This window comes from Ambystoma mexicanum, chromosome 4p, assembly GCF_040938575.1.
Source record: "Ambystoma mexicanum isolate Mex_15411 chromosome 4p, UKY_AmexF1_1, whole genome shotgun sequence".
NCBI lineage: Eukaryota > Metazoa > Chordata > Amphibia > Caudata > Ambystomatidae > Ambystoma > Ambystoma mexicanum.
In genome coordinates this window covers 824203450-824229754 of record NC_090927.1, presented here as the reverse complement: position 1 = coordinate 824229754, position 26305 = coordinate 824203450, and the positions used below count along the sequence as shown (strand labels likewise).

Genomic DNA, 26305 nt, shown 5'->3' with positions numbered 1-26305 from the left:
TCAGGCCGCTACTGTTGCATACCAGATGATAGACCACCATAGATCTGTTCCCACCGGGTCCGTGACTCACCACCGTGTAGCGTTGCTGATGTAAAACACGCCGTGTTCATCGAGCGAACGCTGCGATGGTATCCCGCCTCGTCGCCAGTTGTTGTATAGCCACCCGTGCCTCGGGTGGCCCACACGCATACATGCACGCACGCACGCACACGATCAGAGAGACACAGGACGCGATGCTGCCTGCTACTCGTCCCGGCGGCAACTGGCCGCATGGACGCGGTTTATTGAACTGCGCGTGCGCGGGTCCCAAACGAGGCTCGCGCATGCGCTACAATTAACTGGGACGTCACACCCACTACATAGGCAAACATGTGGTGGCAGTCTCGGGCCAGGCAACAGTTTCCAACATGGGTAGAGCCACCAGCAAGGGTAACAGATAAGGCGTCCGTGGGCACGCAAAGTCATTGACCTGACTGGGCTGAAGTCCCCCCACCCCCAAATGTTAGCTGAGGTGCGGGCTTCCATGCCATTTAACAGTTCAAAGGATCAGGTACATGCTTCTGGGCGCATTTTGCTTCTTCCGAGGCAAATCTATCTGCTAGGGTCGGATGTACAAGCACTGCCAGTTTCCCCAGAGACCCAGACTGTGTCCCTGGCTCAGCAGCCAGTGCCGTAATTAACTCAACAACACGTTTCTTTTGTCATCAGCAGCCTTTCCTTTCTTTTGCATGATGGTGAATTTCCAACTAAAAGACCACAAGTCCCCTTGCAAATCTGTTACAGTTAAAGCGAGCAACAAAATAAAGCACCCTTTAAAAATGTGTCCATACCCATAACGTCTAATAGCTTGATATGCTAAAAAGTAAAGTTTGCTTTGATGTCCTTAGTTGAATGTTCTTAAATCATACATAACACGCTGGATGTTTGTGACTAATCTCCAAACCTAAGTGAGTTTATGGCACAACTTATTTTATTATGTGTCTTAAAGCGCTGAAAATAAAGTAGGTAAACAGATATTTTGCCTTTTGCATCTTACAGTTTTCCATTCAGAATGTGGAAAATAAAGGTTCACTGATATTATTTTGGCCCAACATGCTACTATAAGGATTTACAATAAATAAATAAATAAATAAATAAATAAATAAGGATTTACATGTTGGCATGATGCTTAACTAAGCAATTTGTGTATTTTGCAAGTAAACTGTATAGGACAGTATTATTGTAGGTCTTGACATTCAAAACTTAAATATTTGTTCCAAGTAAAGCGTGGAAGAAGGTGGCCGTGCCCAAATTTCAGCGTGTTAAAATCCCTGCTTCGATGTTTCGCGTAAGTGTGTGATGCCAGGCAAATAATGTAATCTCACCCTGACTTCAACTGCAAAAATGTGAGTGCTTATAAGTGATTATGTTTACACCCTTACACTAGGATAGTTTTAATAAGCGTAGGGACACATTAGTATACCATGGTGCTCCTCTACTAGTGGCTCCAATACTGTCATATAGAATTGCATACTGATTTGACAGGCAGACATAGTCTCACCAGCCAGTCAGTTTACCAGAGATTCTATTATAGCAGACTGTGGTAGAACCAACGTTACATTTTCTCCCCTGTTGCTCCCAGCCACTGACGTTGTTGGGCCATCCAGAGAACTGCCCCACACTCTGCAATGGCCTGTTAAGCTATGATATTGAGTCTTTCATTGCACACCATCTCCATTTTCACACTTTCTAGGACCTTCAGGATCTGCAAGAAGTGGGTGTTTTTAGACTTTAAGGAGAGAGAGTTAACAGAATGTAACATTGAAGCTGCACTAGAATAGTCTCATTAGAATGCGTAATGAAGTTCAATGCCCCTATACAAGTAAGTTTGCCACTCCTCCACCTTCTCTGATGTAAGCGCCTCATCAACATTTCAAGGGTAAACCCGTGCCTAAATTCTAGCCTAGGTGCACCCCTGGATGTGCGCACTTACATTTTGTTAGGCAGAAAGGTGAGGGAAGCATTTCATGAAACGGGCGGTGTAGTTTAACTGTGTTTGTTCAGAAAAATGTACTTGAACAAACGCAGTTTGTTTGTTTGTTTGATTATTTATAGTGCCCACCAGACCCAGGGGTATCAGGGCACAAACAAGAGGAAGAACAATAATATTTTCAGCTCGGGTTACAGAGCTGTACAGGCATATGCAACAAGATGAGAGCAGCATGTTTGCATGTTCTATACCGACTGGGGTCGAGAGCATTAGATATTATAAACAGGCATAAGAAAGGACGAAAACTAACTACAGGATATTGCAAAGGTAACATATATACAATACAGTACAGGAGCCAAGTATGGCCAGCGAGCCTGTGCTCTACATTTTAGCAGGCATTTTCTTTAATCCAATTGATATTATGTCTAAAGTGCCGGTATGTCTGGTCTGTCCTCAGGGAAGCAGGTAAGAAGTTCCACAGCTGTGCAGTTTTAACTGTGAAGCTGCAGGCTCCGCTTTGGTGAGTTTAAACCTAGGTACTGTAAGGCAGTTAGAGTTGGCAGTTCTTGTTGACCGATTGGGGGAGTGCCTATTGAATCTTTCTATAAGATAGGGTTGGGCAGCATTGTTTAGACACTATGGGCCTCATTACACGTTGTGCGCTAAAAATCGTAAATTAGCGGCATGGCGCAATTAACGTGTCCGCCCTCGCAAGAGGGCGCTAATAGCGTAACATTATGAGTACGCGGACACGAGCATTGCGCCATGCCGTTAATGATCCTACCGCCATGCCGCTAAAGTGACCAAAAAGTCCCTTACCGGCCTTCCCGAAGGTGCAGATAGCAGCTCCGCCCTCGCGCAGCATGCAAATATCGGTGTCCGCTATTAGCGGTGACCGCTAAAAAGCGGAACCGGAAATAGCGTCATCACACAGGAACGGGAAAGAGCGCGGCGGCCATCCTTAAAAACACAATCCATTGCCATCCTCTGCCCCCTGGACCTGTATGTGTTACCCTGCTGCCTGGAAACCATCGTCACACCTTTACCATGCCCAAGGCACTAAAGAAATCCACAGACAGGCAGCAAAAGGAGAAGTTCTCCACTGAGGAGTTAGTCATGCTAACTCAGACATTAGCAGACAATGCAGGAGTGGTCTTTGCTAATGACATGCGGAGGGAGACCCTCCTAAAGAAGAAAGCCATCTGGGAGGAAGTGTCAACCAGAGTGAGTGTCGTTGGCAGCAGCACGCGCACTGTACGCGACTGCCGAAAAAGGTGGGACGACCTGAGACTCCGGGTCAGGATGATCCTGTCCGAGAATCACAAAACTGCCACTGCTGGAGGATCAGCGTCTCCCATCAAGTTGAAGGAGTGGGAAGAGACTTGTGCAAACCTCATCGGGGTAGAATGCATTGAGGGTGTCGGAAAGATGGAGCACAGCGTGCAAGACACATCTGATGGAGGTAAGTGCACTGATGCAACCATGCAATGTGAATGTACAGGTCCCCACAAATGTCAGCCCGGGATCACTGCATGTTTGGCCCAGCACCCACACATGCATACATCAACAGAGCCAAGTGCCACACACAACACTGCATGGATGAGGCACTGAAATGACACCTCACCTGCATCCTCCACAATGATTTTGAAATGGGTCCAAATGAAATCATGATGTAGCCTGCATTGAGTAAATGCGACCATAACCAATGACATCCCCCTTCTTGTCCCCGACAGGGTGGCATTCAGACAGCGAGGGAGCTGCCCGGGCACCCCCTGTGCAAAAGAAGCGAAGACCACAGCCCAGCGAGGATTCCCCAATAACATCCAGGGGAAAAGGGCCAAGGCCCAGATTGCAGCCTCTAGAACAAGACCTGCGCGCCACTGCCAGTGCCAAGCAACACCCTACTGCCCCGGCTCCAGAGGTCCACTCCCCCCCCCAAATCCCCGCCACCAAGGGTCCACCCTCAGCTGCAGCCAGTTCGGCAGGGGAGGCTGCAGCAATTGGCCCATTGTCCGACGTGGATGAGCCCACGTATCTAGATCTGCCCATGCACACCCCAAGCCCTGCTGTAACCCCAGAGCAATCCCCCGCCCCCACACCTGGCACACACGTCACTGCTGACGAGTCATTAGAGGCCTTCAGTAGCCCCCCAGAGGCGGCATCTGCAGACCGGCAGGCATCCGGATGCGCAGCAGACACACCACCACAGGCTGCTACTGCCCTTGACCTGGCCACCGTCATCCAGCGCCAGCAGGCTCTAACAGTGCTTGTAGGTCAACATGTGGAGGAGTTTGCCCTCTCAGGGCTGAACTCGCTGAGACATCCAGGCACTAGAGGGAGGGGATGGAGTCCTGCACGGACAGGCTGTGTGGCGAGCTAACACGCGTCCGGGAGGTGCTGACAGGCATCGCAGATGCAATGGAGCGCCAATTTACACAAGGACAGTCTGCCACCTCTTCAACCTGCAGTTCGCGGCAGACGAATCCACTGAGACGGTCTTCATGCACCACCAGGCGCACCTCCAGCCAGCCCTGGTAATGAACAATAGGGCGTGAACGTCTATTGACCTCGGTGCATGCCAGAACACATGCATTGTTGAAGACTTATGAGGGACAGTTGTGGGGGGTGGGGGGAAGGGTGTGATGGGACAGTTGTGGGGGGTGGGGGGAAGGGTGTGATGGGACAGTTGTGGGGGGTGGGATAAGGGTGTGATGGGACAGTTGTAAGGGTGGCGGGATGGATGGGGAGTTGCACATTTTTCTGTTTCTGTTCATTAATACACAGTTTGAGCAAAACACAGGCCTGGACTCCTTCATTGTGTATGATCAATTTATTGACGCCAAGGTCCATTGTGAGCTAACAAACCGACACCAGTGCCCCACCAGCCATATACAGGTGACAGTATGACTAAATGTAACTCAGAACAATTAGTTGATCAAATGCTGTCTCACAGCCCGTCCCTCTTGGCCATCCCCTCTTGCATGACCTGCATCCCCTTCACCTCCATCCTCATCCTCATCATCATCCTCATCAGGTGCCTCCATTTCAACCTCAGGGGGCAGTGGCACATTCCGTCTCATACACATATTGTGCAGCATGACACATGCTGTGGTGATCTTTGCCACCTTCTCATGGCCATATAGGAGTGCGCCACCAGACCTGCTTATGCACCTAAACCCGTGACTTCAGAAGTCCAAAAGTCTGCTCAATGACAAGGTGGGTACGGGTATGGGCACGATTGTATTCTTCTTCATGCCTGTTCTGTGGGTTCCGTACAGGTGTGAGGAGCCACCTCTTCAGGGGATAGCCGGCATCACCTATATGGGGGAGGAATGGGTTCCTGTTACTTTTCGGCACATGTGTGGCGTGTTCATGTCACATACTTTGACCTATCATTGAGAATCATGTGCACATTCAACTGCATCAATGAATATGGTCTGCGTGACTGCTTTGTGCAAAGGTGAGCGCAAGCATGCAAGTAGACATGCCCCATTGATGCCTCCTATAGTAATTCCCATGTCCTGGGTGAGGCCAGGTAATTGGTGTCCCTGTGGCCAGGCAGATTTGGTACCACACTGGTGGTGTACAGTGCTTCCGACATTGATCTTGCCATGCTGAGAGGCAACGCCTCAGTGGTGCCATGTGTTCGTGGTGCATTGCCATGGCTAGGGGGGGTCCCAATGCATGCATCCAAGGGCACAATGCATTGTTGATGTTGTGCTGTAAGAATGCTGCATGACTATGTTGATGTCATGGATGACATATGTGCATTCCATGGCGTGGAGTGTTGTGCAATGTGGATGAGGATTGATCTTTAATGTCAATGGGTTTGGATTGGCAGCTGTGTCGTGTGTCATATACTTGCATGTCCGTTCATCCCAAGTACGTTGCTGCCCTCACAGATGCCCATTAGCGTACATCTGTATGTGCATTTGTGCAACGGACTACAGGCCACACCCAGTTGGAGGATCTCTCTACCCCCCCCCAATGCACACCCAGTTGGAGGATCTCTCTACCCCCCCCAATGCACACCCAGTTGGAGGATCTCTCTACCCCCCCAATGCATACCCAGTTGAAGGATCTCTCTACCCCCCCATGCACACCAAGTTGGAGGATCTCTCTACCCCCCCAATGCACACCCTGTTGGAGGATCTCTCTACCCCCCCATGTTCACCAAGTTGGAGGATCTCTCTACCCCCTCCCATGCACCCCCAGTTGGAGGATCTCTCTACCCCCCAATGCACACCCAGTTGGAGGATCTCTCTACCCCCCAATGCACACCCAGTTGGAGGATCTCTCTACCCCCCCATGCACACCCAGTTGGAGGATCTCTCTACCCCCCCATGCACACCCAGTTGGAGGATCTCTCTACCCCCCCCAATGCACACCCAGTTGGAGGATCTCTCTACCCCCCCATGCACACCCAGTTGGAGGATCTCTCTGCCCCCCCCCAATGCACACCCAGTTGGAGGATCTCTCTACCCCCCCATGCACACCCAGTTGGAGGATCTCTCTGCCCCCCCAATGCACACCCAGTTGGAGGATCTCTCTACACCCCCCCAATGCAGACCCAGTTGGAGGATCTCTCTACCCCCCCAATCACACTGCCATGTGCTTGCCCTGCTACTCACCAAGTAGCCACGAATGTTGTGCCATTTGTCGCTCCATGTAGCGGGGGATGGTTGAGTTCTGCAGGACCATGGAATCATGGGTAGATCCGGGAAATCTGGCACAGCAATGTGTGATTATATTGTTTGCGTCACATACCATTTGGACATTGATTGAGTGGAATTGCTTCCTGTTTCGGTACACTAATTCATTGTGATGTGGTACAACCAATTCCACATGTGTACAGTCGATGGCCCCAATGCAACTTGGAATGCCTGCCAGTGTATAGAAGCCAACTTTGGTGTTTGCAATCTCCTGGGCAGTCCGTGGCATGGATATGTGTTCGGGTGCATGCTTCAGGAGGGCATCGCGTACCTGGTTCAGTGTGCGTGAGAATACTGGTTGGGAGATGCCATGCATCTGCCCCACTGTATGCTGGTAGGTTCCTGTGGCCAGGAAGTGGAGCACTGACACCACCTTCAGTAGAGGGGGGATGGCAGTTCTGATGTCTATGAGGCTCACAATGTCGTCGTGTATCATGTCCACGATGCTGGTGATGGTGTCCCGGTCCAGACGGTACAGGGTGTGTATCTGCTCAGGTGTTAGGTTGAATGGACTGGCTCTGATCCTGGGAATTGGTGGGTGCCTCTGTGGTATGAATAGGTGGCGTGGTGGTGCTTGCTGTGCCTGTCTGGCCCGCCTCCTCCTCCTGCGTCTCCTTTGTGCAGCCTGTTGTTGTAGCAGCAGCACTGCAATGAGGTCCTCTAGGCCATGTAATGCTGCTAGTATTGGAACCATCTTGGTGTGGGAAGGGGTGTGGGAAGGGGTGTGGTGTGCTCCTTTTGAGCTGCCACAGTGTCCATTGCCTCAACCTGTGCTGATTGTGTCCACCTGTGGCAGGTGGGAACAATGCTCAGTTCTATTAACGGGTGGTTCGCGATGCCGGTATTAGCATCATGGCGGTAAGGGGTTTGGGGGCCTTAACCATGCCGCTATTACCATGTCCGCTCACCTTGTGATGGTGTGCTTTTAGCGGCATGGTGTTATTCACGGGATGGAGGGTCGCACGCACGCAGCCTGCCCGCTATTAGTGGCACCGTACTTAGCGGTGCCGCTAATAGCGGTGAGCCAGGCCGTGATTGGCATGGGGATTTAACGTTACCGGTATTACGTTAACGGTAACGTTAAATCCCTACCTCCTACCGTGTAATGAGGCCCTATGTGTGAGTGAGGCGGATTTTAGCAAAATTTTATCATTGGTAGTGAGCCACTTATTCTGTCTCCCCATCTCGGATATATGCAGTAAAACTTTAAAGCTGCTACTTTCAAGAAAGAGGTTCATCACCTCTCTGCAGATTGCGCTCTAAAATATACTATTTGATAGTTGGTCCCCAAAACAGACCAAAAGGGTGTGGGGTGGGCGGGCTAGAACAGTGGGGGTGGACCCTCAAAGTTTGCCCAGCCTATTTTCTGAAGTGGCTCCTCCCATCACCACTTAGCCCCCCCCCCCCCAAATGTAGGTTTAGTTGCACCCTTGGGCGTCTGTGATGCCATCGGAGCATGTGTTGCACCGGCGGCGTGACACAAGATGCCGAGACAAGTTAATGTTGTGTCCTCCATGATGAACCACTATCCAGTGAAGCCACAAAGATGGGGTCTACACTGTAGCATTAATCAACGCTTTGGCAGACAAACTTTGCCCATAATCGTCCTTTAAACACAGCTACCGTAGACTAGAATGAAGTGAAGTCCTCTGTTGGGGCTAAGGCCTTTTACAGCCAAGCCCGCCAATCCCAACTTTTTCATTAACTATTTGTACCCAGGGTAAAAGGGGAAAAAATTTAGGAGGAGCAAGGATAGGGCAACACACCCAAAGAAAACGGGTCTGGGGGAGTGATTGCCGAGGCTAGAAAGGCATTTGGGCTTGTACCACCAGTGCAAGCCTGCATTCCTATCCTCCATATTGGCTGGTACCACTCCACTGGGTTCTAATAAACCATCTCTTTACCTAAAGCTTAACAACTCATTTAGAGAATTAAAAGGAACCTCATGGGGAATAGTACCTGAGGTAGGTATCTCCCCCCAAGACAAAGAAACCACTGAAATGTGAACTGTGGAGCAAGTTCTAGTTCCCATCACTCAACATAACAAGTTGAATAGATTGGGAGGTGGGAGGGGAACAGTGCGGTGGAGTCTCTGTCACACGGGTAGAAAGCTTAGAAATGATCTCCAGGCTTTGCTGTGAGTTGTACAATAATTACTCTTCCTCACCAGTAGGTGAAATGCTTGCTATAATTGGGGATTCATTAGAAACATGGCTATGAAATATCCAAACGTGTTTGTTGTCCTGTTTTGAGACACTACCAAGAGTAACACACCAACATAATGCTCTCACCTTCCCCTTTTCCCTGTCCCCAGAAACACAATGAAATGGGATAATACCCAATTCTTGCTTGCTTTAAAAATAATAGTTCACGGCCATGCTGCATTAAAATTCTGTACACATCAATGGTGGAGGTCAAATATAGATGCATCAACTATCAAACTTTGAGGTTCAGAAAACGACTGAAAACCTTCCTCTTCAAAGAAGTCATTAGTGTATAGCTCAGTCACCCTGCAAGGCAGTTACAGTGGTGGCTTGTGTATGAACCTTGCATAGTTTATGCCGGTCAGGATACTGATCTGGAGGAAGAAATCATACACACTATAATCTCTCTGGCACTTACTCCCTCCAAATGCACTTATGCACAATGCTTCTATTTGACACTTCCAAATGCTGTAACGCTATACTCTTTTTCCTGTACCCTTCCTCCCCTCATCATTTGCTTGCTGTGGAAAGCACCTAGAACTGCGATCGACCATGCCCATCTGCTCCTCTTGCAGGTGCCACAAAGCGATCGTTACAAATAAACATTGCACTTATTCAAATGCATCTAGATATCAAAATAATCCGTTTAAAACGTGCGACTTCTCTTCACCACTTAAACTCTGAAATCACTCTGAATAGAATATACACCTCAAGTGGAGGGAAAAAATTAAGCCAAACATTGTATACCTGTTTTAGAATTGTGATAAAGCAGACATATTAATTAAAATAAACTAGCAGTGACATGGGTAAACAGAACTGTCACCTGGTAAATAATAAAATGATGGGAATTGGCGGTAGGTCGACAATGCAGTAGTTCACTGTTCCATCGATGAAATTAAGAAGTGTAATCTTTCTGGCAGCTGCATTTGCCTGTTGCTGTGGATATCCATGACAGACCCGTGCTCTGCCATGTAGCCAGCAACGCACACTACAATGAAATGTCACTATACACAAAGCAAGGTGGAGCTTAGACCTAAGAGAGAAACAAGTGGCTGCCCCCATATGATTTTCAAAATCTGTAAAAAAAAAAGGTGCAGTCTTTCTTAGTAAGGCAACATTTCTGCAATGAGTGAGTTTGTTCACAGAGTGGAGAAACAAGTACAATATACAAACATACAACTCCCCTAACTATTATTTTGTTTATGAAAATGTTGGGAATTAGTGCTTGGAAACACTGGGCTATCAATCCACAGTCCATGAATATTTCACTTAGTTCAATTTGTTGTTCACAGTGATTTTATGGTGATGATTTGTTTTTAAAACATATTTCAATTGTTAAAAACAAACGGGAATGAAACATGTGTAAAAGGAAAGAGGGCAACAATTGCTGATCAGCAGTAACATGGATTTCTATGCCTATTTCTTTCAAGCGCTTTGAAACACATTGTGTATAGGCGCTATATAAATAAACTATCATATCATATCAAGGCATTTTGATTATGGTCGTTTGATACACTAATATAACAGGCCAGAAAAGAAGGAAAGCCGATTCATCCAACATCCTGGGATCGTACAACATCCGGCTATGCAAAATACCTCTTTAATGCTCTGTGGTTAGAACTGGTATGAATTATCACCAACTTGGTAAAAGCACTACAATTATGTCATTGTTAAGATAGTATTCTCCTCGTTATGACTTACCAGGTGTGCGTCAGCAGGCAGACAGATCTTCAGCTTGGCTCCCTTTTCCCTCATCTCATGCATCATCTCATTTAGGATGTGGGTCTGGGCTAAATTCTAAAAGAGAAGAGTACAAATGCGTGACAGTGCCGAATCTAATCTCTGCTTCAATTCAGTTTGTGTCCTTTCAATCGCTACATTTTCATTCTCACAGTCCATCACTCCAAACTATAATTAAACGGCAGGCTTGAGCAGTAACAATTTTCCATGACCAAGAGATTCACATACAGGTTAAAAGAAAGCTAAGAAAGCTCCTTTTAAAATTTCTTTGGTTGGGGTTTTCTAAAGTTTCCATGGCAAACAGAATCACGTGATAAGCTGTGGTCCTGGACAATGGCGAGTGTTTGTGGGGAAACTGTTGGTGTATATCATTTTTTACACAGAACTGTCCACTTCCCTTTTAAAGTTCACCTTAACAATTTACCAGGATTAAAGGGGATGCATTGCCATGGTATATTTTCTAGTGAATGATCAATTCAAACTAAAAAAAAAACGTTGGAAAAATCGCAATCCTGAAAGGGGATCATAGTATCCATAGTCAAGTCTGCTGATTGCCAAGCTACTGATGAAGCATATTTATTAACTGCGATTTATTAACAATTTAAGGGAGAAATCAGCGATTCATTGGTAGTTGGCGCTCTGCCTTCAGTCATTCATGAAATGGCCAGTAGCCTGGGATCTAGATGACCAAAGAAGCTGCTCCCTGGTAATATGAGTTTGAAACAAAGTGTCAGCTGGCTTTTATACGCTGGTCCCATAAACATACACTCATTGTACTGGGCTTTTCTTCTTTTACTGTTCCATCCCATAATGGTATTCGTTTTTGATATGGGCAGTAGTTTTTTTGCATACAATAAGCTGTGCCTCACTCAAATTTCAGAGTATACCCAATACATTCAGAAGTTCTGCACTAGAAATGCTTATCAATGCAAGACGCTTATTTGAAAGGTTGGTGAAATCGGTGCACTGGTTAAGTTGCTCATGAAAAGTTTTCTTTTATTACATCCCAGAAGATTACCCTTTTTTTGTAACCTGCATAAGCCATGTTGCTTGAACTTATGAATGCCAAAACCTAGACTTGCGAATTAATCACTTATATTCTGAAATAGGAGTAAAATACTTATTGGATGCACGTAATTACTGCCCATGTAAAAAATTGTGTGGAGGGCACAATGTGGAGAGAGGAAAAATACAGTAAGTGGATGTTTAAGGGATCAGCGCATGAGCACCGACTGATTCCTCGATTCAACCTCGGCTATAAAGTTGATGCAAACAAAGTCTGCAGTTTCCATTAAAACACTGGTGCATAAAACTGAGTGCATCAGTAGTCCTTACTGAGAACATCAGCAATGAAGAAAAACAGCAACATTCACACAAATTCTCAAAATGAAATTAATTGTGGGTGGCAAGCAAACATTAAAGCGTAGGCATTGCAGTCAGTTGGGAGTTAGCAGAGCTGAAAGGGTGCGTAGCAATTTATAACAAGCGCTTTCTCTTTTGGTCCACAGTAGACATGTATCCCCTCATTTGGGCCCGGCTAGGTAGGGCAACATGCTTGTCCTCTGAAGGAACTAAAGATACAGACATCAAAGGAAAACAACAAATGTTTTATTTAATGTTTGTGTGTGTTTTAAATGAGCTTACCTGGACTGTACCATCCAGCCGGCCAGGGGCTGAATGGAATGCAAGAAAGAAGAAAAGAAAAGAAAAGAAAAAGAACAATGCCAGAGCCTCCCCTGCTCAGGAGTGGAATGAGCAGGGAAAAGAAAACGTTGGGCTAAGGTTTGGAAGAGGGAGCGAGAGAAAGAGGCAGAAAACAAAATGTCTCTGTGGGCCCATGACTTCAAGCAGCCCTACCAGGACCTCATAACATAACTAAACGGGGCAGCATATGCCAGGTGCGTCACAGCAACTGCAATGAATCCGAACTGTATAACCAGAGGAGCCCGAGCATCCATGGTGCCATGCCAGTTGTTGGGCCCCCCCAAGAAAGACCAGGCAGGCCCAAAATCAGAGCCCCTGGACCACCTGTGTATGGCGGATGAGGGGTGAATAGAGGTGTCGCCCAGCCCGGGCCATGTGTGCATAACAGTCCGAACCAGGTGACCGGGCTGTGCCCTGTGACGGTCAAAGGAGGTGAAGGTAGCAGGCCAAGAGACCAGCAGTAAGGAGGATAGTGGAGTGGAATTTCTGGAGCAGGTGATTCATTTGCTAATGAGTGCAAGTGCGTACTCTGTTGTGAGTGTGTGTGCAAGGGTAACTAGTATGGTTATGAGAAAAAGGTGAAGGGAGTGAGAGTAGAAAGTATGGCTGAGTGGTAGTAGTGTGGAGGAGGAAGTGAAGAGGAATCCCATAAGGGATGATGCGGCCCTGGTATGGCGAAGCAGCTGATTCCAGAAGTAGGCTTCAAGATAAGACAGTGATTGGCCGTCAATTCGGGCATGTTTGATTATGGGAGGTGCAGTAGGGCTGTTGTTGCTGAGCGCAAATTATGTGTGAATGTATTAGTCTGAAATCTCTTTGCAATAAAGTGAAGTTTGGCCATAGAGAGATTTTTATATCACACACAAAACTTAAAACTGAATTTTCGGTGGAACAGGAAGCCAGTGTAGAGAACGCAAGGGAGGAGGCATATTGTGGTTGATTAAGCACATAGTTGCCGCTCTGAACTGGACTTTCTGAAGGTGATTGATCAACTACTTAGATAATCCCAGTAAATGCCATTAACACAGCCCAAGATTTGAAATAATTAGAGCGGCATTTATAAGAATTTACTGTGCCCTATCTAGATATTTCAGTTATTTATGTACACTATAGAATTGTATAGAATTGAGGTGCCAAGTGACTTTCTGATAGCTGGCTAGTAGTTTCAAACTTTAATTTTTGCCCCCTGTTAACGTTATTATTCTTTGTACACTTTCGCTTTTGTTAATTAACTTTAACTCTTGATTAGAAAAGGATTTTATCAATCATTTCATGTTTGTGGGGAGTTTGGCCTACAGCATGTGAGTGAACCTACTATCAGTATTTGCCATATGAGTGTATTAATGTACGAGCCTGTGCATATGAGCTATACGGCTTACATTTAGTAAATGTCTGCGAACGTTTTCTTACGTATAGTAGCAAACATGTACAAAGAGTGTGTTGTAGTTGTGTGCCGTAGGAGCACATGAGTATGGATATTTGGTGTGTGTGAGATTTGGTGTGTGTCTGGTATGTAAGTGTATGGTTTACAATTAAATTATGACGTCTTAAAGTGCACATCTTGTATAAACCTCCCACACAAATGCACTGAAGTGAGGTTTGGCTTTGATTTGAGTTTTCAACACATACAAGAGGCGTATATGAGGTTTACAATTCATACAAGTGCACAAGTTACATCTCCTGAAAACTGACATCAAAGGTTTGTATAGAAAAATATACATTCTGCTTAAGTATTATAAGCCTCTATAGGTGTGAAAGCTCACATTAAGGGGAGCTCTAATGTCGATGTGTGTTTCTAATACATACAAGAGGCGTATATGAATTTTACAGTTCACACCATAATGCAGTTTAGTGTGACGAACCTAGCACAGTCGTCACTACTTTGCCTGGGGAAACCTCCCCATGTGTGGTCCAGGAAAGGTAGAAGCTGCCCGACCCCGACCCTGGGGATGGATAGCTTTGGGAGGCTTCCAAGCAGAAGTTCTGTGCGGCCATTTAAACCACCAGAGAACAACATTTGAATTCACGCAGAGCAGCAAATGAGACACAGCCACCAATCTAACTGCTGAGTTTTCAAATCTAGGCAAGACAGAGATATAATATCTTTGCATCTCCCTACTCTCTGACCCATGAAAAGTGTTGTTTTTGAAAACAAACGAGAAGTCACCTCCTGTGGTGTTGAGATAACATCCTGTTCGTGTTTTTTGGGCTACACTGACCTACAATTGAGGTTCAAGAGAATATCTCTCTTGCCACAATGATGAAATAGAGCATTCTACATCAACATTCACGGATCGTTCATTCAATAATCCAATAGATATTAGCATTGGCTCAAGTTATGTCAATAGCATCTCATGCAGCTTGGAGTTATCAGTGATGTTGTGTACATCATACTCTGGGATAAATCATTAATTTGAAGCAACTTGGAAGAAATACTCTGTCCTGAAGAAGGCCTGTATACTCGCTTTGAAAAGACACTAGGGATAGTGTCCAATATAAAATCGTGGCCAAAACATGTTGATGATCTGAACAAAGACTACAAATAATAATAGTCTGTTGAGTTATTCCGGTATAGTAGTCTTTATTTAGTGACTTACACCCCTTGTGATTATGTGTTTTAGTCCCATGTCAACTGTGACAAATATGTCTTGAATATGTCCAGTTTCTTAATAATCATTTAAAATTTTGTCTAACAACCAACAATAAATTAGGTATTAAGTATAGGTGTGGTTCTACTTTGTCTTTTCTGTGATCATGTCAAAAAAGTGTTAACAATATATCAAACATGTTTGTCTGTATGTTAAGGACAGTGTAAAAACTTCACCAATCTCTAACCTTCAAGCAGTTCTCTGTTCATTTAGCTATGTGATGACCACATGGGGAAAGACAACCTTTGGCGAGGCAGAGCAGAGTTGCTAGGTCAATGCAGGCATTTCCCTGTATCTTTAGCCTTTGGTAAAACCCACTTGCCGCCCTATTTGCGTCTGGTACACTGTAGTGTGGGTGTAGAACCTCCAGTCGTGACCAATCACCAACTGTATTTAAATTCCCCTTTGTTTGATAACACTGAGATGAGGAAGAGGAAAAAGGATTAATGAAGATCATTAGAACCGGAAGGCAAACGCTGTGCTCTAGTTGTTGGAAAAAGTTAACAGGTGCCGGGATATTTAAAAACACCACACCTGGAGAGAAAGTCAGACTCACTTCTCCCGACGTCGGTTGGGACAACAAAGGAGGGCAGGCTGCAGTGCAGAGAAGCTGGTGGAGGTGCCATCTGGGGAAGTCTGGAAGCAGAAGGTTTGCCGCGCCTATGCCACAGACAGCAGGAGTGGTCAGGTGAAGGAGGCAAATCAGGAACCGAAGAGCAGACGGGACGCCCTCCCAGCTGGCAAGCAAGTCGCAGCGAGAACGGTGAGACATGAGGATGCTGAAGCAACCGACTGAAACCAGTGAGCCTAGATAGCAAGATTGGGTTTCCCGGGGCACTTCATGGCGGACGCTGCATACTGTTGATGAACCTGGTACACCCAAACAAGTGAGCTGGGACACCGAAGCGATTGAGCAAAGAATCTAAGACGAATGAAGAGGGGGTCACTGACCAAATATATGAAAAGCATAATTAAAGAATCTTGGAACTATAAAAAAGAGAAGGTGTTTACTAATGAGAAGTGCCAGTCTGGGGCTCACACCCAAATACTGAATCAATAAAGAAATCCCTGGCAGTAGACTAAACCAGGCATACAGCGAGTCTGGGACCCGCACCCAATAAAGATTGCTGAACTTGGAAAAGAGGGAAAGCAGTTTCCCAAATATGTGGAATCTAGTGGAAGGGAGTCTCCCTCCCCTTTTGCAGGTGACGTCTGAATTGTGGTAAAGTCAAGACAGCTGTGGGGAAGGGGCATACCCTTTGAGCCTGTGAAATGTGAAACTGTGAAACCTGTAAACTGTGGAAAAGCTAAGAAAGTTCAGGAGAAGAAGCATACTGCTTGAGTCCGTGAGTTGTGGAACTGTGAAAATCTCAAGGGAAGGGCCATGCCTCTTTAGATTGTGGAATGGTATGACCCAAAAGGATATCAAGAGAGAAATCAAATATCTTGAGTTGGTTAAGTGTAAACGGGTGGAAACTCATGGGAAAAGTCATCCCTCTTGAGATTGTGGAGTATGTTAATGTGAAAGTGAAGAACATTGAAAACAGAGAAATACGGGGGAAGGGAAAGACCTCTTTAACTGGTAGAACTTTGCTGGTTTCTTTTACACTTTGGAACCTTTTGTTGGAATTTAGGAAAGGAGCTGCAGGTGATCAGCTAAAAGACCTTTTCCCCTTCGTGTTTGTGAGGGGTCAGAAATGAGAGACAAACCCATGGTTTTTGTATTTCCAAGTGTAGACATTTTCATTAAATGAAAATGGGTTGGCAAACCCCTCTCTAGACCTATGCTAAAGAGGAACCTCCCTACCTAGAAATTAAAACTAAGCATCTGTCTGTGTCAGGATGTTACTAACTGAAAAACCGTCCTTGTGTCCAAAAAACGTATCCTGGCCCTCACACTTATAAACAAACAGCAAAAGGAGCAAGGAAAAGTCTTTAACTTGAAGTTAGAAAAAGTGTTCAAAACCAAAAGTGTAAGAATGACTCCAACAAAAAGATTCTGAAAGGTACAACAGACCTTCGGATCCAGAGGATGGTCTCCTTCCCCTGTATTCTTTTTAACCAAAACGTTCTGTTTAAGCAAAAGGTTCTGCAAAAGTATTTCTGTAAACGTTCTTGTATTTCTGCAGATTACCTGATATACTCCCCTGCCAGGAATCTTAACGCAACTATCAACTGCCTTTTGTACTCACCTGCCAGGACTTCTCTTTAGGATTCTCAGATTTCCTGGTGTACTCTCCTGTCAGAATTCCCTGTACAATCTCAACTGCCTGGTATACTCGCCTGCCAGGACTTCCTCTGTGTTTCACAGTTCTTAGACTGAACTTCAGCTGTCTTGGGTATTTACCTGCCAGAGCTCTTATGCATTTCACAGTTCTTAGGTTCAACTTCACAGTTCTTAAGAGTACCACAATAGCATATACCATGTGACGCTTGGTATATCTATCTGTGGTAATATTTTGCTCATATATACTTGCTCAAACCTCTCCCCAAAATTGGCATTTCACGCTTTTGAATTTGATTAAGTTTGGCTTTTATACTTTGCCTTGTCTGCATACATTCACTTCTTAAGGCACCTTGACTTGGCTGCATTCAACCAAACATTGGCTCTGGACTTTGCCTTGGCTGCATTTAAACACACTTGGGCTTTGTGCTCTGCCTTGACTGCATTCAAACAAACGTTGCCTTTATATATTTTCGCATTGGCACCCATGTACTTTTCAATCAATCAATCAATCAATTGCTGGTTGCCAGAACGCCCTTGGGTCCCCAGCAGCTTTGGGCAGACTCACTGGACTTCTCCAGTGTTGCCTTTGGTATAGCTTCTTCCTCTGCTCTTCCTTCAGCCTGGAGTGTGCAGACGCTTCCCCAGCACCCGGCGCGGCTCTGCCGTCACACGCCAGCTCTCCTTCTCGGCCCAGGGTGAAGTCTTCTGCCCTGCTAAGCGACTCTACCTCGAGAGCTTCTGCACTGTTCCTGGTGTCTCCAAATTCATTCCTGCTCACACACAACGATCCTCTTCCTTTCCCACCGGCCTCTTCTGCTTGGCCGGCTTTGTCGGTGTGCTTCACGTTCAGGACCCCCGGTGTGAATGGAAACACCTACTTCTGCACCTCCTGCTGCCTCTCTGTTTTCCATAGCGCAGTGGCCATTTTTAAATGTCCCACTCATTACAGGTTTGGAAAAGAAACTAGTATGCATGTTGCCGTTTAAGCTCCAGTCACTCTGTACAAACTCCCTTGTGCTCTTCCTCGACTTAGTACCTTAGTGGTTATGGGAGTTGAAGTCCATAACTTCCATTGGGCTTTTAAATCCTGGTTGTTTTTTTCATGGTTTTCACAAAAAGGTAGCTCAAGTACAGAAGGTGTTATGTGCGAGTCATGAGTGTTAGGGTGAAAGGTGGAGGCCTGATTAGAGTAACAATAGGCCATTAAGAACTCTGGTATCAGAGGGCCTTCCTCATGGGGAAGGGGGGTAACACTGTGACTCCTCCAATGAAGTCATGACATCTCCCCGGTAGTGGTCTCCTCCCATGTGATCATCCCTCATGAAACCGCCCCCATGGTCCGGATCATGTAGTGGCTGCTGTCCCGTGGCCACATGGGAGGAGGTCATCGCCGGGCAATTTGTGAGGACTCCATTGGATTCATCACACGTTATATTGAGTATAGTGTGTGAGGGTCAGATTAGGATTTTGGACACGGGACAGAGAACTTGTTTTGGACATTCTGACACGGACGTTCCTTAGTTTTGTTGAGGCATGGAAATCCCTCCTAGAGTCAGGGATAGGTAGGATTTCCCAAACCCTCCCTTTAATTCAATAAAAGTGTTTAATAATCACCATAATGCCACTGTGTCCGAGTCATACTCTTGATCTCTTACATTACATGTCCTGAAAACTAACATCAAAGTGAGTCCTGACTTGGACGTGAGTTTTAATATAGTAGTGTACATGTGCTAATTAATGTACACTGTCTACATGCACATTTTGTATTGAAGCTGTATATTGATTCTCAGCGTGTGTTGTAATACAATGCAGCCTAAGTGTGTGGCATAAGAGCATGTTGCGTTACAGCATCACAGACAGTGTGTTTGTTGTAAGTATGAGGGTCTTAGGATTGTCTTTCATAAGAGCGTGTGACATAAGAGCATGTGTCATAGGTGTGAATGTGAAAAGCATGTCGTAGGACTGTGTCTTAAGTGTGAGTGTTGAAGGAGCGTGTGCCATAGGTATGTGTGAAGAAATATATTTGTTTTGACATGTTTAAATTCTGGATTCTCATTAGGGTCACATGACTAATTACATATCCTCTGTACACAGTTCCATCCCACAATTCTGGGAAATGAACAGACTGTATAGTTCCAAAACCCAAAATGTATTTAAAAAATAGTTCCAATTTAAACAAAGGTGCTCTCCAACTTTACAGCATGCAAATCACTACGCCGCTATATATATATGTATATATATATATATTCAATGAAAACACTTTGTTAAAGGGACGTTATGGTTAAGTTGCACCAATAAAAACCTATGACATTCGATGAAAGAACTTAGTTAAGGGGACGTTATGGTTAAGTTGCACTAATAAGGCGGGGGCACTGTTGAACTCCAGAAGTATGGCCGCTTGAAGAGAGAGCTGCGAAAAAGCTAGCTGCTGTCTCCTGCAACCCCGCGGCGGCTCCTGTCTGACTCCGGGGCTGAGAGACGATACCGCTGCTGAGATTGCTGCGTCCCGCAGCCTCCCGGGGGTGCTCACAGTGTCATCCCGGACTTTGCTTCTGCAGGGGGCGGACCCTGGTTGGCGCTGGTGCCTTGGCGTTGAGGCCTGCTGGTGGAGGGGTGCCGGCCTCTCAGTCCTGCCCACCTTCCCGCCTCGGTGAGAGGCTTCGGCTTGCGGCTGTCCCAGCGAATCGGGCTCATGCTCGCGCTGCCAACACCTTTTCGGTGCCTGCCAGTGGTGGAGTGCGACGGACTGATCCGCGTTGTCCCGGCGGGCCTCCCCATCTGCCTTCCTGGCCCGCCCGTCCCCCTTTCGGCCCACATCGCCTAGTCTCCCCAGTCCGGGCCCACTGTCGCGGCTCTCTGGGCGCCGACTGGGAACCTTTGGGAATATGACAAAGGGAGCAAACAAAAAACAAAGGTCCATCGATATGTTTGTGAAAACGGGGAGGATGATCCTACACCTGGATGATCCTACACCTGTACCTGGACCTATCACACCACCACTTTCCGAGCGCACTGAATCCCAGAAGATGATGGACATTATGCATGAGGGGTTCACTGCCCTACACTCCAAACTGGATGATATGAATGGGTCCATTTCGTCCATCAAAGCTCATATGGAAAAAAACGGATGGCTGTGTCACGGAGGTTGAGACGAGGGTGGGAGTGGCAGAGGATGATGGGCGGAGGTCGTGGCGCTCTCTAGACAGGTTCAAGATGTCAGCAGAAAAAATTATGATCTCGAATCGTGCTCTAGGCACAATAATCTATGCATCATCGGGGTCCCTGAAGATAAACTTGATAGATCCATGGAGGACTTTGTTGAACGCACCCTGCTCCTGCTACATTTTGGTTGTTCTATTGAAAATGGATTGGCGTGCAATAGGAAGCTACTATGTCGAGACATACTCAGACCCCTGTATAGGAGTCAGGGAACAGCTCAAGGTGTCATTAGACTTACATCCCGACATCTCGCACATTACTTAATGTTATTCATGGTCACTGTCCGTTCTGATGGCTGACGACAATCTTGTCGCTATGAGTTGGAATGTTAGGGGCCTGGGCACTTATGCAAAAATGCGCAAGGTACAGTTATTTGTTGAGCGTCACAAAGTGAGGCTGCTCTTTTTGCAGGAAACACATGCACGCACTGGTGGGTGTGAGAAATTTGCTAAATCATGGGTACCCCAGCATTATTTCACAGACTATTCCACTCAGAACTATGGGGTTATGATCCTTGTACATAAGAGTCTTAAGTTCCAACATAAGGTGGTTCATGTTGACCCTTTGGGTCGCTATGTCTTGGTATTGGGGTCTCTGTTGAATAAGGAGATCGTGCTGCTCAATATTTATGATCCCAACGTAGACAATCCCGAGTTCTACACACACATGGCATCCCTTCTTGCGGGTTTCCCCCTAATTCCTATTCTCTGGGGAGGTGACTTAAAGCCATTCTAGAAGTTCAGGCCCAGGTGTTGGTCTCGGACGCATGGAGACTGTTGCATCCAGACTCCCAAGCGTATTCTTTTTACTCCTCTGTTCACGACTCCTTTTCCCGGATTGAGAGGGGGCTTGTCTTAGATTCACTCATTAGGAACATCACACACATGGCAGTCCTTCCTAGAACACTGTCTCGGAGTGTACTTAACCAGTACACTCCCCAATAACAATCTCCTTCGATTTGGGCACGGATACTGCTGCGGCCCGTTCATATAAGCTGAAGCCCTCCCTTCTGGATGTTGCTTTTGAGACAGAGTTGGGGACCGCCATAGACGACTTCTTTGCTTTGAACACAGGTTCGGTTCGCACACAGGCTATTCTCTGGGAATCATTTAAGGCAGTCATTAGGGGCTTGGCTATTTCGAAGGAGTCAGGGATTCTGAGGGTAATTCGAAAGGACATCGCGCAGAGCGAGTCCCGACTCTCTTCCCATGAAGCCTGATATGCCTCTTCACAATCACCTGATGTCCTCTCAGACATTGGCATTGAATTAGATATGTTCTGCGTACATGCCAAACGTGAAAGGAAATTCCTTGATGTCCCCCACATGGCTCGTAGGTACGGGGAGGAGGAACGCCCCGGTTGGGTCTAGTTCAGCTCCTGTGGCACGAGACCAGATTGCCCCATATCCCGGCTATAGTTAGCACTGATGGCACCTTGGCTCAATCATCACAGGACATTCATGAGGAATTCTGTGCATTTTATGAGTCCCTTTATTCTAATGCCAACACTACCCCTATGGCTGATGTCGAAGCGTACTTGGACAGCCTCCCCCTCTCAGTACTCCCTGCTGCAACGAGAGACTCCCTAGATGAACCAATAACAGGAGACGAAATATCCGAGGCCATAGACTCGCTGGCCTCTGGAAAGGCTTCTGGTTCAGATGGCCTTCCGGTCGAGTTTTATAAACAATACAAGGCCCGACTGTTAGGGAGAATTCTAATTTTATGGCTAATTTCCCTTACCTATAAAGTCCCCCAGCAGCTTTGCTGGATTTGAAGGGTTTATGTCTTTTTACCTGCTAAGAGTGAGACTCTTTTTCCAACTCTTAGGCATTTTTGCTATGTGTGTTCTAGGCTATTTTTGTGTTTAATGCCTATGGGATCTTTTCTCTCACCCATAGGAACCATCTTTACGCACATGTGTCCCACAGCACCCTCCGTGCCGTGACACAGGGGTGTCATAGCGACCCCCAAACATAGACTCCATACCCTGGGACTGACTACTGTCTCCAGGGGCATGTAAAGTCCCCATTGACTTTACTAGTCGATTGTTACGAACTTAACCAGTATACCCCATCTTAATATGGAAGTACTGGAAGGGGTTAATAGTGTTTCCCCTATGTTCATTTTCGAGAGGGTACCTTAAAGTCACCCTCTACAAAGTTTCTGGCTGGTGGCAGTGGTTACTCACTTTTATATTCGACCGCAAATATTTCTCTATGGGATTTTCCCATTGTTCGAGGCTACCACTTTTACTGACGGCCTCTAACATACCCCCGGTTTATTTTATTATTAACTTTACTCCGGTAGGTTTTATTTGCCAGAACTTTGATAAAACCAGGTCGGGGATCCTTTGTTCGTCCTTTTGGCGGACTTCTGCCAAGAAGCCCTCCTTTCGGCGCCACTGAGTCTGGGGTGGGTCTGTTTGGGAGGGGGAGTAGAAACCCCGGACAGAGTTGCCACAGCAACTCAGGTCGCACTCTAACCTGATAGGCTGGAGGGACTCCCGCCAAGAAGACCACTCCACTGTGTGAATGACAGCTAGGCTGTATGAATGGGTCTCTTTCTGCATAAAAGCAGGGTCCTGAGGACTGGAAGAGCAAGACGTCGCCACTGGAACTACGGAACCAAAGGGAAGAGAAGCCAGAGACCTCTTCAGCATCTACACCACCGGTGAAGCCCTGCCGGATCGTCTCATTTTTTTTTCCACACGACGCGAGGAGATCTTCAGCGAAGGAGCCTCCTTCCCTTGAACTGGTGGGGTCAACCAGTTCACCTATCGCACCCTCGGATCTGCCTTGGTCGACTCGACAGTGCTACGCACTTGAAGACTGGATAGCCAGGCAGCTATCGACCCGGACCGCGATTAAAAGGAGCGTACCTTTTAAACTTCGTTTGGCAGAACCGCGGCTGGTTTCATCCCTGGGTAGTGCAGCGACTCAAACCTTCCTCCACGACGAGAGCCTCTCTTCCTCTGTTGGACCCCTTGACCTGCAGGAACTACCAGGAGCCACTTCTCCACGTTTAAGGTACATTGTTCCGCCAGGCCGCCCTTTCTCTGTGGTAGCCCTAAAGGTGTTTTAAATCCTTTAACTACTTGTGGGGTCGGCCGCCCTCTCTCTTAACATTGTCTTTCGCCTTGCATCTACCTCTTCAAAAGTGTTCTACTAAAGACTTGACTGCAGCTACAAGAACATTTTTGCTCCTAAGCTCTTGGTCCTGTACCACTGACTCTGGCTCAGGCCTATTGACTCTGGCTGATTTGTTAGATCTGCTCTCGCTAGATTAGTTTTCAATGAGAAATGTGTTGATGCACCTAAATCTTCTGAACCCCTCTTCCTTCCTACTGTTTTAACTTGTGGAGTGCCATTTTGCTCAGTTTTCATTCACTTATCTTTTGGTTAAAGTGTTACTGTGCATTACTTGTTCACAAAACAAAGTGTTGCTAGGATGTGTCGGAAGATACTTCGGTTTAACTTGTACTTTCCCTCCCTTTCGTTGAATTGGTAGAGTGCCATTTGTGGTAGGTTTTCACTGTGCCGTTTTGCTCAGTTTTCACTATACCGCAAACTTGTCTACAATTGAACAGGGAGTTGTATATGCTTTTCTTTTGACTAAACTTAACTGACTTTATTAACTGTGATCTATGTGTTGACTTAGAAGTGTATAAAATAAATATATATTCTCTTTTTAATACAAAACTTTGGTCAGTGTTTCCTTGCTCCATAGTACTGTACTACCTATTGTGTCAACCCTGAATACTGCTCATCACCCTCTTGAGATAAGTCTGACTGCTCAGCCACAGCTACCAACTAAATCTTTGTGGTACAGACTGATACCAAAGGGGATTTATTGCTCTCACCTGTAGTCCTAATCTGGGGGTAGTGCTCCCTAAGGGAACTGCCCTGGATTCTGCCTAACACTGACTAGTCTCTCAGCTGTTTGCCCTGTGGCAGGAGCCCTATCAGACAGGCGTCCTTCCCCCCACATTACATGAGGCTATAATCTCTGTACTATTAAAACCTGGTCAACCCCCTACTCAATGTGGCTCATATAGGCCCCTTTCCCTCATCAACTGTGATGTCAAAATGTATGCTAAAGTATTAGCTCTGACACCGGCCCCATATATGTCATACGTCGTTCACCCGGACCAAGCTGGGTTTATTCCTGGACGCTACCTCCTTTAATTTACGCTGATTGTTCAATATGCTCGCACGGATTGTTCCGAATGTACAAGCTGTAGCGGCTACTCTTGATATGCAGAAGGCATTTGATTCCGTCTCTTGGAGCTACCTCTGGTGTGCCCTTGAGAAGTGCAACTTCGGTACCCGGATTCAATCCTGGGCGAAATTACTTCACTCCCATCCAGTGGCCAGAGTCCGCATGGACAGACGCTCAGCCCCTTTCCAGATAGACAGGGGCACTCGACCGGGTTGCCCCTTTTCGCCTCTGATCTTTGACATAGCCATTGAGCCTCTTGCTGATAAGATACATCAAAGAATGCGCAAAGAGGGCTGAGATTTTCTGGCTCTCCCGAGATTATCTCTCTCTATACAGATGATGCTCTTCTTTTCATCCGCTCCCCTGCAGTTAACCTTGCCCCTATACTGGCCGATGTCATCCACTTTGGTAAGATTTTGGGTCTCAAGGTGAATTGCTCTAAATCTATTTTGTTCCGCTCACTGACGCCACACTGCCTTCCCCAGACCTTTAAGGCTTCTCATGGTCACAGACCGAGATTAACTACCTCAGTGTGGTGGTTGCTCGTCAATCTAATCTTGTGCACAAGGTCAACTATGGAACATACCGGGCCACCCTTTACTGGGCAGGGCCAAGCTGCCAATCTCTCTGCCGGGTAAAATTAGCATTCTTAAAATGATTGTGCTCCCCAACTTTTGTATCGGTTTTCTAATGTCCTGTTGTGGCCGGGTAGAGGCTTCTTTCAAGCATTGACTCGCACTGTGAACACCTTCTTATGGCATTCTGGTGCGGTCCAGCTGAAACTGGGTATCATCACTACTCCTATGGCTGGAGACGGCTTCAGTGGCCCCAATTTTGAAAAGTAGTGGGTAGTTGCACAGGCTCAATCTGCCTCACACTGGTTATCCTCTGCTGTACACTAAACTCGAACGTCTGGCTGTGACATGCGATCTTTGACCATCTCCCCGCAACATGAGAAGTTAGAGCCCCTTGACCCTGTGGGCTCCACATCGCTGGCTCTCACTAAATTATGGGCTCTGGCCAACGTCTCCAATCCATTTCATAGCTCCCTTCCCCTTTGGAACTTTTTCCCTGTAGCCCCATGTGTATCCCCTGCTGCAATTCACCATTGGGCCGACACCGGCTTTGAGTCCATCCGTGAGGTCTTCGACCAGGGCAATTTTCTCAAGTGGTCGGATCTGCCCTTCGCCGTGCGTGGGAGACCCTGTCACTGGCTCCAATATTCAGACCTTTGCCGCTCCCTCAAGATGATCCTATATTATCTGAAATCCTGAATACTATGTCTGCTAAGGGGAAAGTTTCTAGACTATACACCTTACTGCAGTCCAGGGCCACTTCCCCCTTCGTAGGACTCAGACGGACTTGGAGCGAGGATCTAGGGATCAAAATAACTGATCAGCGCTGGAGTCATATGTGCGCCCGAACCCATGATGTATCTTTCAATTCCTGCTTCAAACGGATTCAAATTAAGGTGCTTCATAGGTTTCACTACACCCCGATCAGACTTCACATATCAACAGACCACCCCCCCTCCCCCCAGGTGCCCCAGGTGTAGAACTGACGATGCAAACTATATTCATATGATTTGGTCTTGTCCACAACTCTGTCAGTTCTGGGAGGAGATTTGTAATACTATATCTGAAATTCTTGACTGTACCATCA

The 26305-nt window shown here is 46.5% G+C and overlaps 1 protein-coding gene across 4 annotated transcripts in view; it reads right to left on the bottom strand.

The window, feature by feature from the left end:
* Positions 1-26305, bottom strand: part of USP45 (ubiquitin specific peptidase 45) — a 3631241-nt gene that overhangs the window by 2531195 nt on the left and 1073741 nt on the right. For all 4 annotated transcript variants that reach the window (XM_069606397.1, XM_069606399.1, XM_069606400.1 and 1 more), the window contains one exon: positions 10587-10682. In XM_069606397.1, the coding sequence (XP_069462498.1) occupies positions 10587-10682 (96 nt within the window). The remainder of the gene's footprint in view (positions 1-10586; positions 10683-26305) is intronic.